A 12,811-nucleotide genomic window follows, 5' to 3' on the forward strand; every position below is an offset into this window, starting at 1 on the left:
AGCTGGACCGGACTAGGAAGGACTTTGCGTCATTCCCACCTGACCACGGCTTGTTTGTCTGTCTGTCTGAAATGATGAATTAAGCTGATGGCCTCATAATGGGTCAGTGTTCACGTAACACAGTGCAAAATCACAACTGGAAGGAACGAGTGCCCTTGCTGATAGCCTCAGCAGAGGAGCCAAGAGCTGAACAGGTAGAAAGAATAAACGACTCCGTTGTTCCTAGGGCTGTTACTTCTAGTTTCGGGGTGAGCAGGGCCGGCTCCAGGGGTTTGGCCGCCCCAAGCAGCCAAAAAAAAAAAAAAAAGCCGCGAGCGCGATCTGCTGCAGTTCAGCGGGAGGTCCTTCGCTCCGAGCGGGAGTGAGGGACCCTTCGCCGAATTGCCGCCGAATACCTGAAAGTGCGGCCCCATCCGGAGTTGCGGCCCAAACACCTGCTTGATAAGCTGGTGCCCGGAGCCGGCACTGGGGGTGAGGCCCAACACTATGATGTGATTGAGAAACTTGTATTGCTGATGCCTCTTCTTTACCTGGGTGTGAAGGACTCCACCCTCCAGGACTGTCAGCATGGCATCTTTCATAAGCATTACATTTTGTTAAGTTAAATGCAAAGCACAGTCATCTTTTCACACTGCCTTTTCTGCAGAGAACTGTCATGGAAACCAGGGGTCTGATTCCCTTTTACACTTAGGCCAGCCATTCCCCACCTTGACAGGGATCATTGAAACTCACTTCCAGACACGTTTACACTGCCAAAGCGATGCAAAGGAGCCTTAGTTTAACTGAGAATCAGGCCATAAGTAGCAATGGGCCAAAGCCTCAGTTGGTGGATATCAGGGTAACTCCACTGAAGTCAATGTTAATTTATGCCAGCTAAGGATCTGTCCCAACATTTTAAAAAAAAATTCCTGCCAGTTGCTGTACATGCAGCCTACATTTCAGTTATAATACAAAGTCACATATATTGCTACGGCTCACCCTAGTCTGTGCATCGTTGAGAACATTGGCAGGCAACTGGCGGAGGCAGGATACAATTTCTTCACTGCTGGACAAAGGGCATCCAAGTTCATTAGCCAGAACTGCCACTTGGTCCTGAGCTTTCTTCTCACTAATCACCGACACCGGGGAAAAAGCAGATCCTCCCTAGAAGAGAAAACAGACACTGAGTCAACTGATCCTGTCAACATGTGCTTCCCTGTTGCATGACGAGAAGATGACGGGGGGAAAAAAATCTGCTCAGACACTGCCTGGAAAATGGACTTTGCAAGAACTGCAGCATGGTCTAGTGATTAAAGCAAAGGATGGGTTGAGACCAGGGTTGGGTGCTAGTCCCAACTCTACCACAGATTTTTTTTGTGATGCCTTGGGCAAGTCACTTAATTTCTTTGTGCTTCAGTTCCCGCATCTGTAAAATGGGGACAACAATCCACCTCATGGCATTTTGAAACCTTTAGATGGAAAGTGGTATATATTATTACTGTGGTCTCACAAATCTCAGAGTTAGTGCAGTTTAAGCAATGGCTACTACTTTCATTGAGCTAACGTCACTTATTAATTACTACTGTTATTCCTTATTTGTGCTACACAAGCAACCAAAGGATGCAAACCAAGATCAATGCTCCCTTGTACTAGGCACTGTGCAAACACACAGGTGGCCAGGAGCCTCCACAAAGATCTTACAATCTACCTATCATACCCTGTTCACCTCATATCTGTAAGCATTGCAATTCCAACCATACTAGGGGAACGGGATTTGGATTCTTCACTAGTGATGATGAAGCATGAGCAGGAAAGAAGCCGGCTTTGACTTTCAAAACTCAAGGTGATTTTGCAGGACTAACAATTGTGGGGATGGGGAATCTCCCTTGTACTTTAAAGCTTGATGTGGAAGTTTTTGAGATACAGAGACTATAGAACATTAGAGTGTTCTTCAGAGTAGGATTAATATTTAAATTATGAGCCAACGCGACAGAGCCCAGCCGAGAACTCAGGAGTTCCTGGCTTCCAATCCCCTGTTCAGACCACTTCCCCAGACCTGTCACAGCTGGGGTCGTGTTTGGAAAAGAGCTCACTGGGAAAGGATGTCATAAAGTCGTTGAGTAACCACAAAAGCCACTTATTCAAAATACAGGTATGTTAGCATAGCCTGATAACATCTGACCTACAACATCAGGGCTGGAATGTGCAGTGACATGGTTAAAAATGAGTCAGTTCTAATTTCCAAACATTTAGATCAGTTTACTATAATAATTGCTCAGATGCACTTCCGTCTTTAAAAAAAAAAACAGAGAAGCTGATTGCCTCTGCTGATTAGCTTTTTTCAATATAAAACAAGTTAAATACAAAACTATACACCCAGCAAAACACAAAAACAGAAGCAAAGAAAAAAAGTAAATGTATTTTTAATATTTGGTCTCTGAGAAGCAGTGCATAGCAGTTAAAAACTTCCACGTCCATTTCATTGCTTCTAGCAAGCATATCCATTGACTGTAGTAGTGAAGTATTCTGTCTGATTCCTGAAGTATACAGTTTCCAAATATAATCAGAAAGGGACTATTGTTTAGATACTGAGACAGTTCTGCCGGCTCACCACTTGGATAGCTCCCACAGATCCATTATTACTATTCTCAATGATCTTTCTCTTTTGTTAAGTTAAAAGAAAAAACTTCAAGGATCTAGAAAGACACGATAGTTATTTATTCATTAGTTTAGTGGTAGATGACAGGAGGGCTGAAGATAAACAAAGAAAATGTCAAAATATCAAGAGTGCAGCTTTTCCGGTGCCAAAGAAGTTACCGTAGAAAGGGATATATGAGCTGAAACAGGCCAGGGGGAGTAAAGAGGCGTGGATCATATTCTCAGTTGTGCCACTGATCTGCCAGGTGTTTTTAGACAAATCATTACATGTGTAATAATCCCATATTGCATGGATATTGTGAGGATAATTAGAAAATAAGAACGGCCATACTGGGTCAGACCAAAGGTCCATCCAGCCCAGTATCCATCTGCTGACAGCAGCCAATGCCAGGTGCCCCAGAGGGAGTGAACCTAACAGGCAATGATCAAGTGATCTCACTCCTGCCATCCAAAGCGCTTTGAGATCAGTGGAGGAAAGGGACCAGACAGGCCAGATTCTCTAGCTTGCTGCATTGCCTGAGTGGAGCAAAGGGAGACGAGACGGTTCGGAACTTCCCTGACTGAGAAACCTGTGCTTCTGGAGGAGTCCTTAGCAGGGGGAGAACCAACATAACAGGTTCCTATGCCCCCTGCACAGGGGATCTGATAGAGCTGAGGAGAGGCATCGTGGGGTTGGGGAAGATGAATATCACACTTCAGCTATTCCCAGGTAACAGATGGTCCTTTAGGGACAGCTGCCAGCAAGTGCAAGTTAGAGCAGTCCCCTGGTTGCTCTAGCTGAAGCAGAGAATCAGGCAACTACCTAAGAGCAGTTGAGAGTCTGGCCTTATGACTGCATAGTACTATTATCATTCAAAATTGGCGCCACTTCTGCCTGCCTGGGGAGTGGAGGATGTGCTCAGCATCCACTGGATGGCACCCTCTGTGATGCTGGACAAGTTATGTAACCTCTCCGAGCCTCAGTTTCCCAGTCTGGGAAATTGGGCTGATGTCAAATAGCTCTTTACAAAGGTGGGTGTTTCGATGGAGGGGGTGAATAAAGAGATACAGACTATAATTATTAATAATGTGACTGACAGCCAGGGTGTAGTTTTGGTGCACCACGTCTAGTTCACTGTTTAATGCACTCCAGGATTTTGTTTTGAAGCAGTTCAAGGAATAGGAGTGACTACTTTTTCCAAGCAAGCTATTCCCATGAAGGAACCTCTGTTAGGCCACGTTTACACTTACCGTCCGGGTCGACGCGGCGAGTTCGACTGCTCGTAGTTCGAACTATCGCGTCTGATCTAGACGCGATAGTTCGAACCCCGGAAGCGCTAGTTCGAACTCCGGTACTCCACCGCGGCAGGAGGAGTTGCCGGAGTCGACCTTGGAGCCGCGGAGTTCGCTTCCGCGGCGTCTGGACGGGTAAGTAAGTCGAACTAGGGTAGTTCGAATTCAGCTACGTTATTCACGTAGCTGAATTCGCGTACCCTAGTTCGACCCCCGACCTTAGTGTAGACCAGGGCTTAATCAGGACTATCGTGTCCCTCTGGCATGTTGCTGAGGTGTGGATTCCATTGTATTAGATGTGCAACACAGACTAACTGTGGAACAGAAGCCTTCATGTGGACCTCCTGCATTTGTACTTGTTCATGTGTGTTACATGTTACATATAGTAACAGACTGAACCACAACCCACACCACCACAAGTTCTCTCCTTCCCCCTTCCTCTTGTGCATGAGTATCCCATGATCTTAGAGAGACAAAGTGAGTGAGGTAATATCTTTTATTGGTGAGAAAGACAAGCTTTGGAGCTCTTCTTCAGGTTTGGGAAAGGTATTACGAGTGTCAGAGCTAAACACAAGATCGAACAGATAGAATATGCTTACTTATGCTAAACTAAGGAACCATTCAAGGTGAAGTGGCCTGCTAACACTGATTTTAAGACCATGATTTTTAGTGTCTAGCGAAGTCATGAATTTAATAAAGACACTGGATTTATGGCTTATTATAACAATCTGTAACCCACTAGCACCCCCCCACACCTCCTCCTCTTTTTTGTCCTATGACTACAGGGGTGTTAACGGGCCACTTCACCTTGAATGGTCCCTTAAAATATGTGCTAACTACTTATGCTAAACTATCTGTTCGACCTTGTGTTTAGCTATGGCACTCTTAGCCCTGGTCTACACTACAGAATTACTTTGGTGTAACGACATCGCTCAGGCGAGTGAATAATCCACACCCCTCAGCAACATAGTTATACAGACCGAAGTTCTGGTGTAAGTAAGCCAACGGGAGAGCTCTCTCCTCTTGGCTTAGAGCATTTTCACCAGAAGCACTTCAGCTGCACAGATGCAAGTTTTTAGTGCAGACGAGCCCATAATACCTTTCCCCAGACCAGAAGAAGAGCTCTGCATAGCTTGAAAATTTGTCTCTCTCGCCAGCAGAAGTTAGTCCAATAAAAGGAATTACCTCACTAACCTTGTCTCTCTACTATCCTGGTATCGATACGGCTGTAACAACAACTCAGCATATGGCTTTCTAGGTTCCCACCTTTACTGCATTTTCATATGGCTATTCTCAGACTGGCAAATTTTTAAGGAGGACTGGAACGAAAACAATTAACTGAGAAAGCAACTGACCAGAATCCTCCTCTTGGGTAAATCATCAGAACCTCCTTGACTTCAACATCTTAAGGGCTGACTTTGCTCTTGCTCCTACAGGAGCCCAAATCTTTCATTGTTCCCAGAGCTCAGGCAATAGCTGTGTTATGACTGTTTAACAGGGTTATTGTGGTAGCACTTAAAGGCCAGTAAGAATAGGGCCCTGTTATGCTAGGCACTGTACAAATCAGAGTAGCAGATAATCCTTACTAGCTTCAAAATTAGCTGTGGCCCAGCAAAGCACTTGTGTGTATGTTCAGTATGAAGAATAAGAATAGACCCATTGACTTCAGAGCCCAGGCTAAAGTTCTGCTAAACAACCAGTGGGGCCCCTTGATGATCGAGATAGAAAAGGAGCGCTTAAAGACGATAAAGTCATTGCGGAGAAACTAAATGGATTCTTTGCTTCAGTCTTCACGGCTGAGGATGTTAGGGAGATTCCCAAACCTGAGCTGGCTTTTGTAGGTGACAAATCTGAGGAACTGTCACAGATTGAAGTGTCACTAGAGGAGGTTTTGGAATTAATTGATAAACTCAACATTAACAAGTCACCGGGACCAGATGGCATTCACCCAAGAGTTCTGAAAGAACTCAAATGTGAAGTTGCGGAACTATTAACTAAGGTTTGTAACCTGTCCTTTAAATCGGCTTCGGTACCCAATGACTGGAAGTTAGCTAATGTAACGCCAATATTTAAAAAGGGCTCTAGGGGTGATCCCGGCAATTACAGACCGGTAAGTCTAACGTCGGTACCGGGCAAATTAGTTGAAACAATAGTAAAGAATAAAATTGTCAGACACATAGATAAACATAAACTCTTGAGCAATAGTCAACATGGTTTCTGTAAAGGGAAATCGTGTCTTACTAATCTATTAGAATTCTTTGAAGGGGTCAAGAAACATGTGGACAAGGGAGATCCGGTAGACATAGTGTACTTGGATTTCCAGAAAGCCTTTGACAAGGTCCCTCACCAAAGGCTCTTACATAAATTAAGCTGTCATGGGATAAAAGGGAAGGTCCTTTCATGGATTGAGAACTGGTTAAAGGACAGGGAACAAAGGGTAGGAATTAATGGTAAATTCTCAGAATGGAGAGGTGTAACTAGTGGTGTTCCCCAAGGGTCAGTCCTCGGACCAATCCTATTCAATTTATTCATAAATGATCTGGAGAAAGGGGTAAACAGTGAGGTGGCCAAGTTTGCAGATGATACTAAACTTCTCAAGATAGTTAAGACCAAAGCAGATTGTGAAGAACTTCAAAAAGATCTCACAAAACTAAGTGATTGGGCAACAAAATGGCAAATGAAATTTAATGTGGATAAATGTAAAGTAATGCACATTGGAAAAAATAACCCCAACTATACATACAACATGATGGGGGCTAACTTAGCTACAACGAGTCAGGAAAAAGATCTTGGCGTCATCGTGGATAGTTCTCTGAAGATGTCCACGCAGTGTGCAGAGGCAGTCAAAAAAGCAAATAGGATGTTAGGAATCATTAAAAAGGGGATAGAGAATAAGACTGAGAATATATTATTGCCCTTATATAAATCCATGGTATGCCCACATCTTGAATACTGTGTACAGATGTGGTCTCCTCACCTCAAAAAAGATATTCTAGCACTAGAAAAGGTTCAGAAAAGGGCAACTAAAATGATTAGGGGTTTAGAGAGGGTTCCATACGAGGAAAGATTAAAGAGGCTAGGACTCTTCAGCTTGGAAAAGAGAAGACTAAGGGGGGACATGATAGAGGTATATAAAATCATGAGTGATGTTGAGAAAGTGGATAAGGAAAAGTTATTTACTTATTCCCATAATACAAGAACTAGGGGTCACCAAATGAAATTAATAGGCAGCAGGTTTAAAACAAATAAAAGGAAGTTCTTCTTCATGCAGCACACAGTCAACTTGTGGAACTCCTTACCTGAGGAGGTTGTGAAGGCTAGGACTTTAACAATGTTTAAAAGGGGACTGGATAAATTCATGGTGGCTAAGTCCATAAATGGCTATTAGCCAGAATGGGTAAGAATGGTGTCCCTAGCCTCTGTTCGTCAGAGGATGGAGATGGATGGCAGGAGAGAGATCACTTGATCATTGCCTGTTAGATTCACTCCCTCTGGGGCATCTGGCATTGGCCACTGTCGGTAGACAGATACTGGGCTAGATGGACCTTTGGTCTGACCCGGTACGGCCTCTCTTATGTTCTTATGTTCTTATGTTCTGGATTGGGGCTATATGAGCAGCAGCATTATGTGGGGTATTGGGTCAAGATGTGTGACATGTTCGCAGTGAGATCAGAAATGACACACAACTCACTACTAACTTGAAACTCAGTTCACAAACCTTCCCTGGGAACCTGGTCCAGTTTTGAGAGACCTGGGCCACTACATGGCTTGGCATGAAAATACTACCTCTCCCCCAGCCTCTGTCTTGCCTATTTGCATTGTAACTCTTTAGGGTCAGGGACCACCTACTACTTTATGTTTGTACAGCCCCTAGCACAACGGAGCCCCTGAGGCACTACTGTAACAAACATAATTATTGATCATCATCGCATGAAATCCAGGGAAAGCCAGACAAGCAAACCCATACATGGCCTGAGCCTGTGTAGATTAGCTCAGCTTCTCCCTTGGCACTGCAGAACTACACATTGGAGTTTTCAGAGGAATCCCTGAATCTCTAGGAGCGGGGCCCTCCATGGGCCAACAGGAACTAGTGGCCACTGCATAGCAGAACAGAGCAGAAGCAAGAAAATCCCTTGCATTCCCTCCTGATCTCTGGGTATTTACATGCTCTGGAAGTGGGATCTCCAGCTTCTTCCATGGTGAAAACCCTTGGTCTCCCCACCCTAGCCAAACACACAAGTTCATAGCCAACTCCACAAGCTGAAACTCCCGATAGGTTATTCCTGCAGAGGGAAGAATGAGGGCCAGACCCTCAGCAGGGGTAAATTGGCATCGTTCCAGTATATATTCGCTGAGCCCAAACCGCAAAATTCATATGAAGATCCAAGCTTCCCAGAAGTTTGAGGAGGTTGCAAAGGTCAGGACTCTTTCAGGGGTTTTGCTTTGGAACCCATGTCTAGCAGCAATCTCCTTTCTCTTCCTCTAACAGCAGCAGTTTTGCAGCAGGCTCAGTAACAGTTTGTTCTGCTGTTTTCCATGGTAGTGACCATTTCCTCAATCTGCTTTTTTTTGATAACATTTGTATTCAGGAAGTACGTCTTGCCCTTTGGCGTTAAACCTAATCTAGGATCCAATACTATGCCTCACGATTAATCACTCTCTTTTTTGGAGTCATACAGTAATATTTAAAAGTGATATTATTTTCCCTGTTGGAGTGTTCCTGCTGAAATTTGTTTGAAGGTTGAGTTGGGCTTCGGGGTGGGGAGATTCCTATTAACAAAACAGTTAGGCAAGCAAAATTCAAATTCACAAACAAAATTTGTTTCCTCATCATTTCCTCAGCCGCATCCGCAGACCTCAGGAGCAAATGTGAGAGCAGAAGCTGGAGACTACCCACAAAGAAGGCTTCAACTTTGAGCCAATAATTCTCCTATTTAACAGAAATATACTATATACACCAGCACAGGCCTATGATTTAATGAGAGACGCATGCGAAAAACAAACATATGGAGGGTCCTGCTTTTCTCTTAATCACATTCACCATAGAAAACATTGTATGATTATTAATAATAACCAGGGATAAACTGGACATGAGCTTAAAAAGAGAGACCCTGTTTAGAGAGATGCAGAAACATTGAATGAATTGTTCACTCACGCTGGCTGAAATTCCCAATATCGCCAATTCCAAACATTCAAACATCGCGAGTCAGGCACCAAAAGATCATGAGATTGGCTTAAAAACAATCAATTTGGGGTTCTTTTATTTGCCTTCTGATTTTCAAGTCTTTTTCTGGGCACACATGGGGGCTAGAAAGTTGCTTTTAAATGAACGCTGAGATTCCCACATAATCATATGATTCCAGGAGCTGAGACTTTAAGAAAAAAAATGTCTCACATATCATGCAACTTACACCAAAATCACGAGAGTTACCAATACTGCCCCTGTGCAGAAGGTCAATGTGAGACCAATTCACTGTATAAATCCCACTCAAAATTGGGGTTAAGTGGAATTTAAGTCACATACAGTTCTTGCTCTGGCTATCTGCACTGGGGTGGCTCACCATGACCCATGGAAAGTCATTTGACCTCTTTGTCAGCCCGTTTGAAAAAATAAGAACAAATATTACCTCACTGAAAAAGAATTGCTGCATTTGCGTGAAGCAATCCACTCCTAACTAATGTCACTGCACCCTCCAGGCCAGCCCTATTTACAGGAATAGCAGGAAGAATTACACTGAACGTTGTGCAATTGCACAAAGGGTAATGAATGGCCGTTTCAATGACAAGATGGCATTATGTTAGCCACCTTAGTATTATTGTGCAGGGACACTGCAGACTGTGTGCCTCATCTACACCTGGAACTGGCAACTTCCTCAGACTGCAAACAACCGCACCTCTCTTCATTCACATGGACTCTGAAAACTCACGTCTGCAAAGTCTTTCAGTGCTGAACCACCAGCAAGCTATAGCCAAAAACCTGCACTGAAAATGGCTTTTATCACCTGCACTGCACAAGAAACTGTGCTCCCAGGGAGCAGTATCCCTCCATCACTGTCGTCCTCACATCCTCTCATGCACCATGGTCTCTTTGCTCTTTTCTTGTACTTTTGGACTAACTGTAAATCCTTCTTGGGCTACCTTCTGCCCTGAGATACTCACATTGCCACTGAAGTTAATGGAGTTACTCTGGACGGGACTGATGGAGCAGAAGCCAATTTAAGCTGTCTTGAGCTCTGCCTGAAAGCGCACCATGCACGTGAATGAAGATCTAACAACATCAACAATAATAAGAATACCAAAGGGCAAGCCTGGGATCTGTCTAACAAATACTCCATTGCTCAAGCTAACGAGATGGTCCATGCTTGCATTTGGCCAATGTCAAATATTAAGCTGTATTTATGGCTATTATGGTTAACAGTAATGCCCACAGAGTGCTAGGTGTTATACAAAGAAGCAAGAAGTCCCAGGCCACAAGTCATGAAGCTCACAAGCACACATAAGTGTGAGGAAGTAGGACAGCATGTAAGCAGAGCAGTCAAATGGCATTTGGCCATGCCCTGAAAAAAGAATGTTAAGGTCTTCCACATTCCCAGCACAGCAGAAGAGGGTCTTCAAAAGGGACTTAAATGGGGGCAGGGTCTACAGGATGAGCTCAGGAAGATCACACCAAATATAGGGGGCTGCAGTGAAGAAGGCACAGAAGGAAGATCAAGAAAGACGCTAATGAACAGATGAGACTGAGAGCGCTGGCGGATGGGTGGGACGATGTTGGGGATATATGGTGGGTCAGAGCTAGGGACGGTTTTGCTGCACAAACATCTTCCTGTGAATGCTCAGATTTCTGAAAATGGAAAAAAAAAGACTGTTTTTTCCATCATTTCTGACATTTTGCAGGTGGGAAGGTTTTTTTTCTTTTTTTATTTCCTGCACGGCTCTCGACAGATGCCATTTTACTAGTAACAGAGGAGATTCTGCAAAGCACAGTGTTCCTGTATCTCAAATGACTCACTTGCTGCTAGCCTGATGGTTACTGTATCAAGCCAGTAAGTTCCAGTAACAGGATATGAACACCTTTAACACAATTTACAAGCCCCCCACTGAATTCAATGGCAAAACTCATTGATTTAGAAGGGAGCACAGCCACACCCATATCAAATCTCATTGTTCACCATATTTTTCAATACGTGATTAGCCTACAGTGCTGGTATTACCCATTGTACAGATGCAAGATGGCTGCTGTAGTTGCATAGATGCAGTGCAGAATCCAAGAGCCCAACCTTAGCAATCAAAAGTGTGTATATGGAGAGTAGGGATTCTCATTTAACTCCCTCCAGCAAGAACTGATCTACTTCTCTTTAAGCATGTTACCCTTGTAATCTGTCTTGTTTTGGATCGGACTAGGCCTTGTTTTGGCAAGGACAGGTGTGTTTCAGTCCAGCTTTGTGAATGCCATCTGTTGCTCAGTGCCATATTCCTTACACAATATGCTTCCCTGGCCCTCTCCAATAGAAAAATGCTCGTTTCATGTTCAGAGTCTTCGTCAGCCTTCAAACTGCCACACTCTGCGCTAGATTCTGACTAACCCAGTGCAAATATACACGGGGGAGGAGCGGGGAGGATAGCCCCCCACAGTTGTATCCCCGCACACACTCGCAGGCCTTGCACTTCCTGGGCACAAGAACTGCACCAGGCTTGGGCTGCTGTTAGATATGGAGTAGAAGGGTGACCAGATCAGATATGGAGTCTGATACAGAACCTGACCTGGGCTTCTCCAACGATCCCAGAGACATGGTGCTTCAGTCTGGAAAATTCTAGCAGGGTTGGTGCACAGTCTACCGTAGAACTGTGCCTTCCAGAAACAGTCAGATCCTACAGTCAGGCTTTAACTGGCAGTGATAATCATGCAATGCTAAGGGAGCAATGGTTACTGTCAAACCCTCTCTCTAAGAGCACTAGATGTGAGAGCTCACCCTTGCAAACCCACTTCCATTCCAAACCTCCCAATCCTTTACCCTCTGTTCAAGGAAACAACCACTAGCACAGCACATAAAATAAGGAAACTCTCCTCTAATTACTGTGGTTCACAGTTTTGGCACAACCTGCTACCAGGGGAATTTAACCACTCTTTCTTGGTTGCTGTAAGTCCTATCGAACAGCTTCTACGGCTGTTGAGCTTTTCGATTTCATTAAGTGTCATGGCTCGACAATTAACTTCTAACCTGCAGCAATTTTAAGGCCGAAACATTAATCAACAGCTGAACTCTAGTATGTTTTTTTTAATCCTGTCATATGACATTAACATTTCAGAACACATGCCGGTCATGAAAACAATGGGTATATCAAGTTACCTTAAATAACCCACAGACTTTTATGTACAAGCCTCTTTCATGGGTTCTCTGAGTGATCTTGAGCAGGTCATTTGATAGCTCTGTGCCTCAGTTTCTCCCTCTGAGATATAGGGATAATACTGAGCACAACAGATATGTTCTGAGGTTTAGTTAATTACTTGGTATAATGCAGACAGATGTTGAAATGAGAAGGTGCTCTATATACAGGCTTTTGATCAACATTGTTTGTGTGTTGTCGTCTGCTCAAAAACATTTAATGTTTTGCAATAGGAGTGGGCTAGTATTTGGACCAAAAAGCTGAGAATAAAGGAGGGTCTTGGGATATAGTCTGGCTGGAGCGAGGCTCAGTCTCTGATCTTGGGCAAAGCTTTGTGTTTCAGTCTGCCAAGCTGTGGATCTAGAAAAGGCAGGACCTTACAGAAAACAAGCTATAGGCTTTGAAGGTTGAACTGTATTGGATAAACGCATTAAGAAAACAAGAACAGCACTTGATGTATAACTAGCATAAAATACAGGTTATTTTGCTCGTTTTCTTATGTGATCAGTCAGAACCT

At 43.9% G+C, this 12,811-nt stretch overlaps 1 protein-coding gene across 1 annotated transcript in view; it reads right to left on the minus strand.

The window, feature by feature from the left end:
- TG (thyroglobulin) overlaps positions 1-12,811 on the minus strand; it is a 218,067-nt gene that overhangs the window by 43,309 nt on the left and 161,947 nt on the right. The window contains exon 42 of the mRNA XM_045008289.1: positions 979-1,143. Within this exon, the coding sequence (XP_044864224.1) occupies positions 979-1,143 (165 nt within the window). The remainder of the gene's footprint in view (positions 1-978; positions 1,144-12,811) is intronic.

Source organism: Mauremys mutica, chromosome 2 (assembly GCF_020497125.1).
Source record: "Mauremys mutica isolate MM-2020 ecotype Southern chromosome 2, ASM2049712v1, whole genome shotgun sequence".
Taxonomy (NCBI): Eukaryota; Metazoa; Chordata; order Testudines; family Geoemydidae; genus Mauremys; species Mauremys mutica.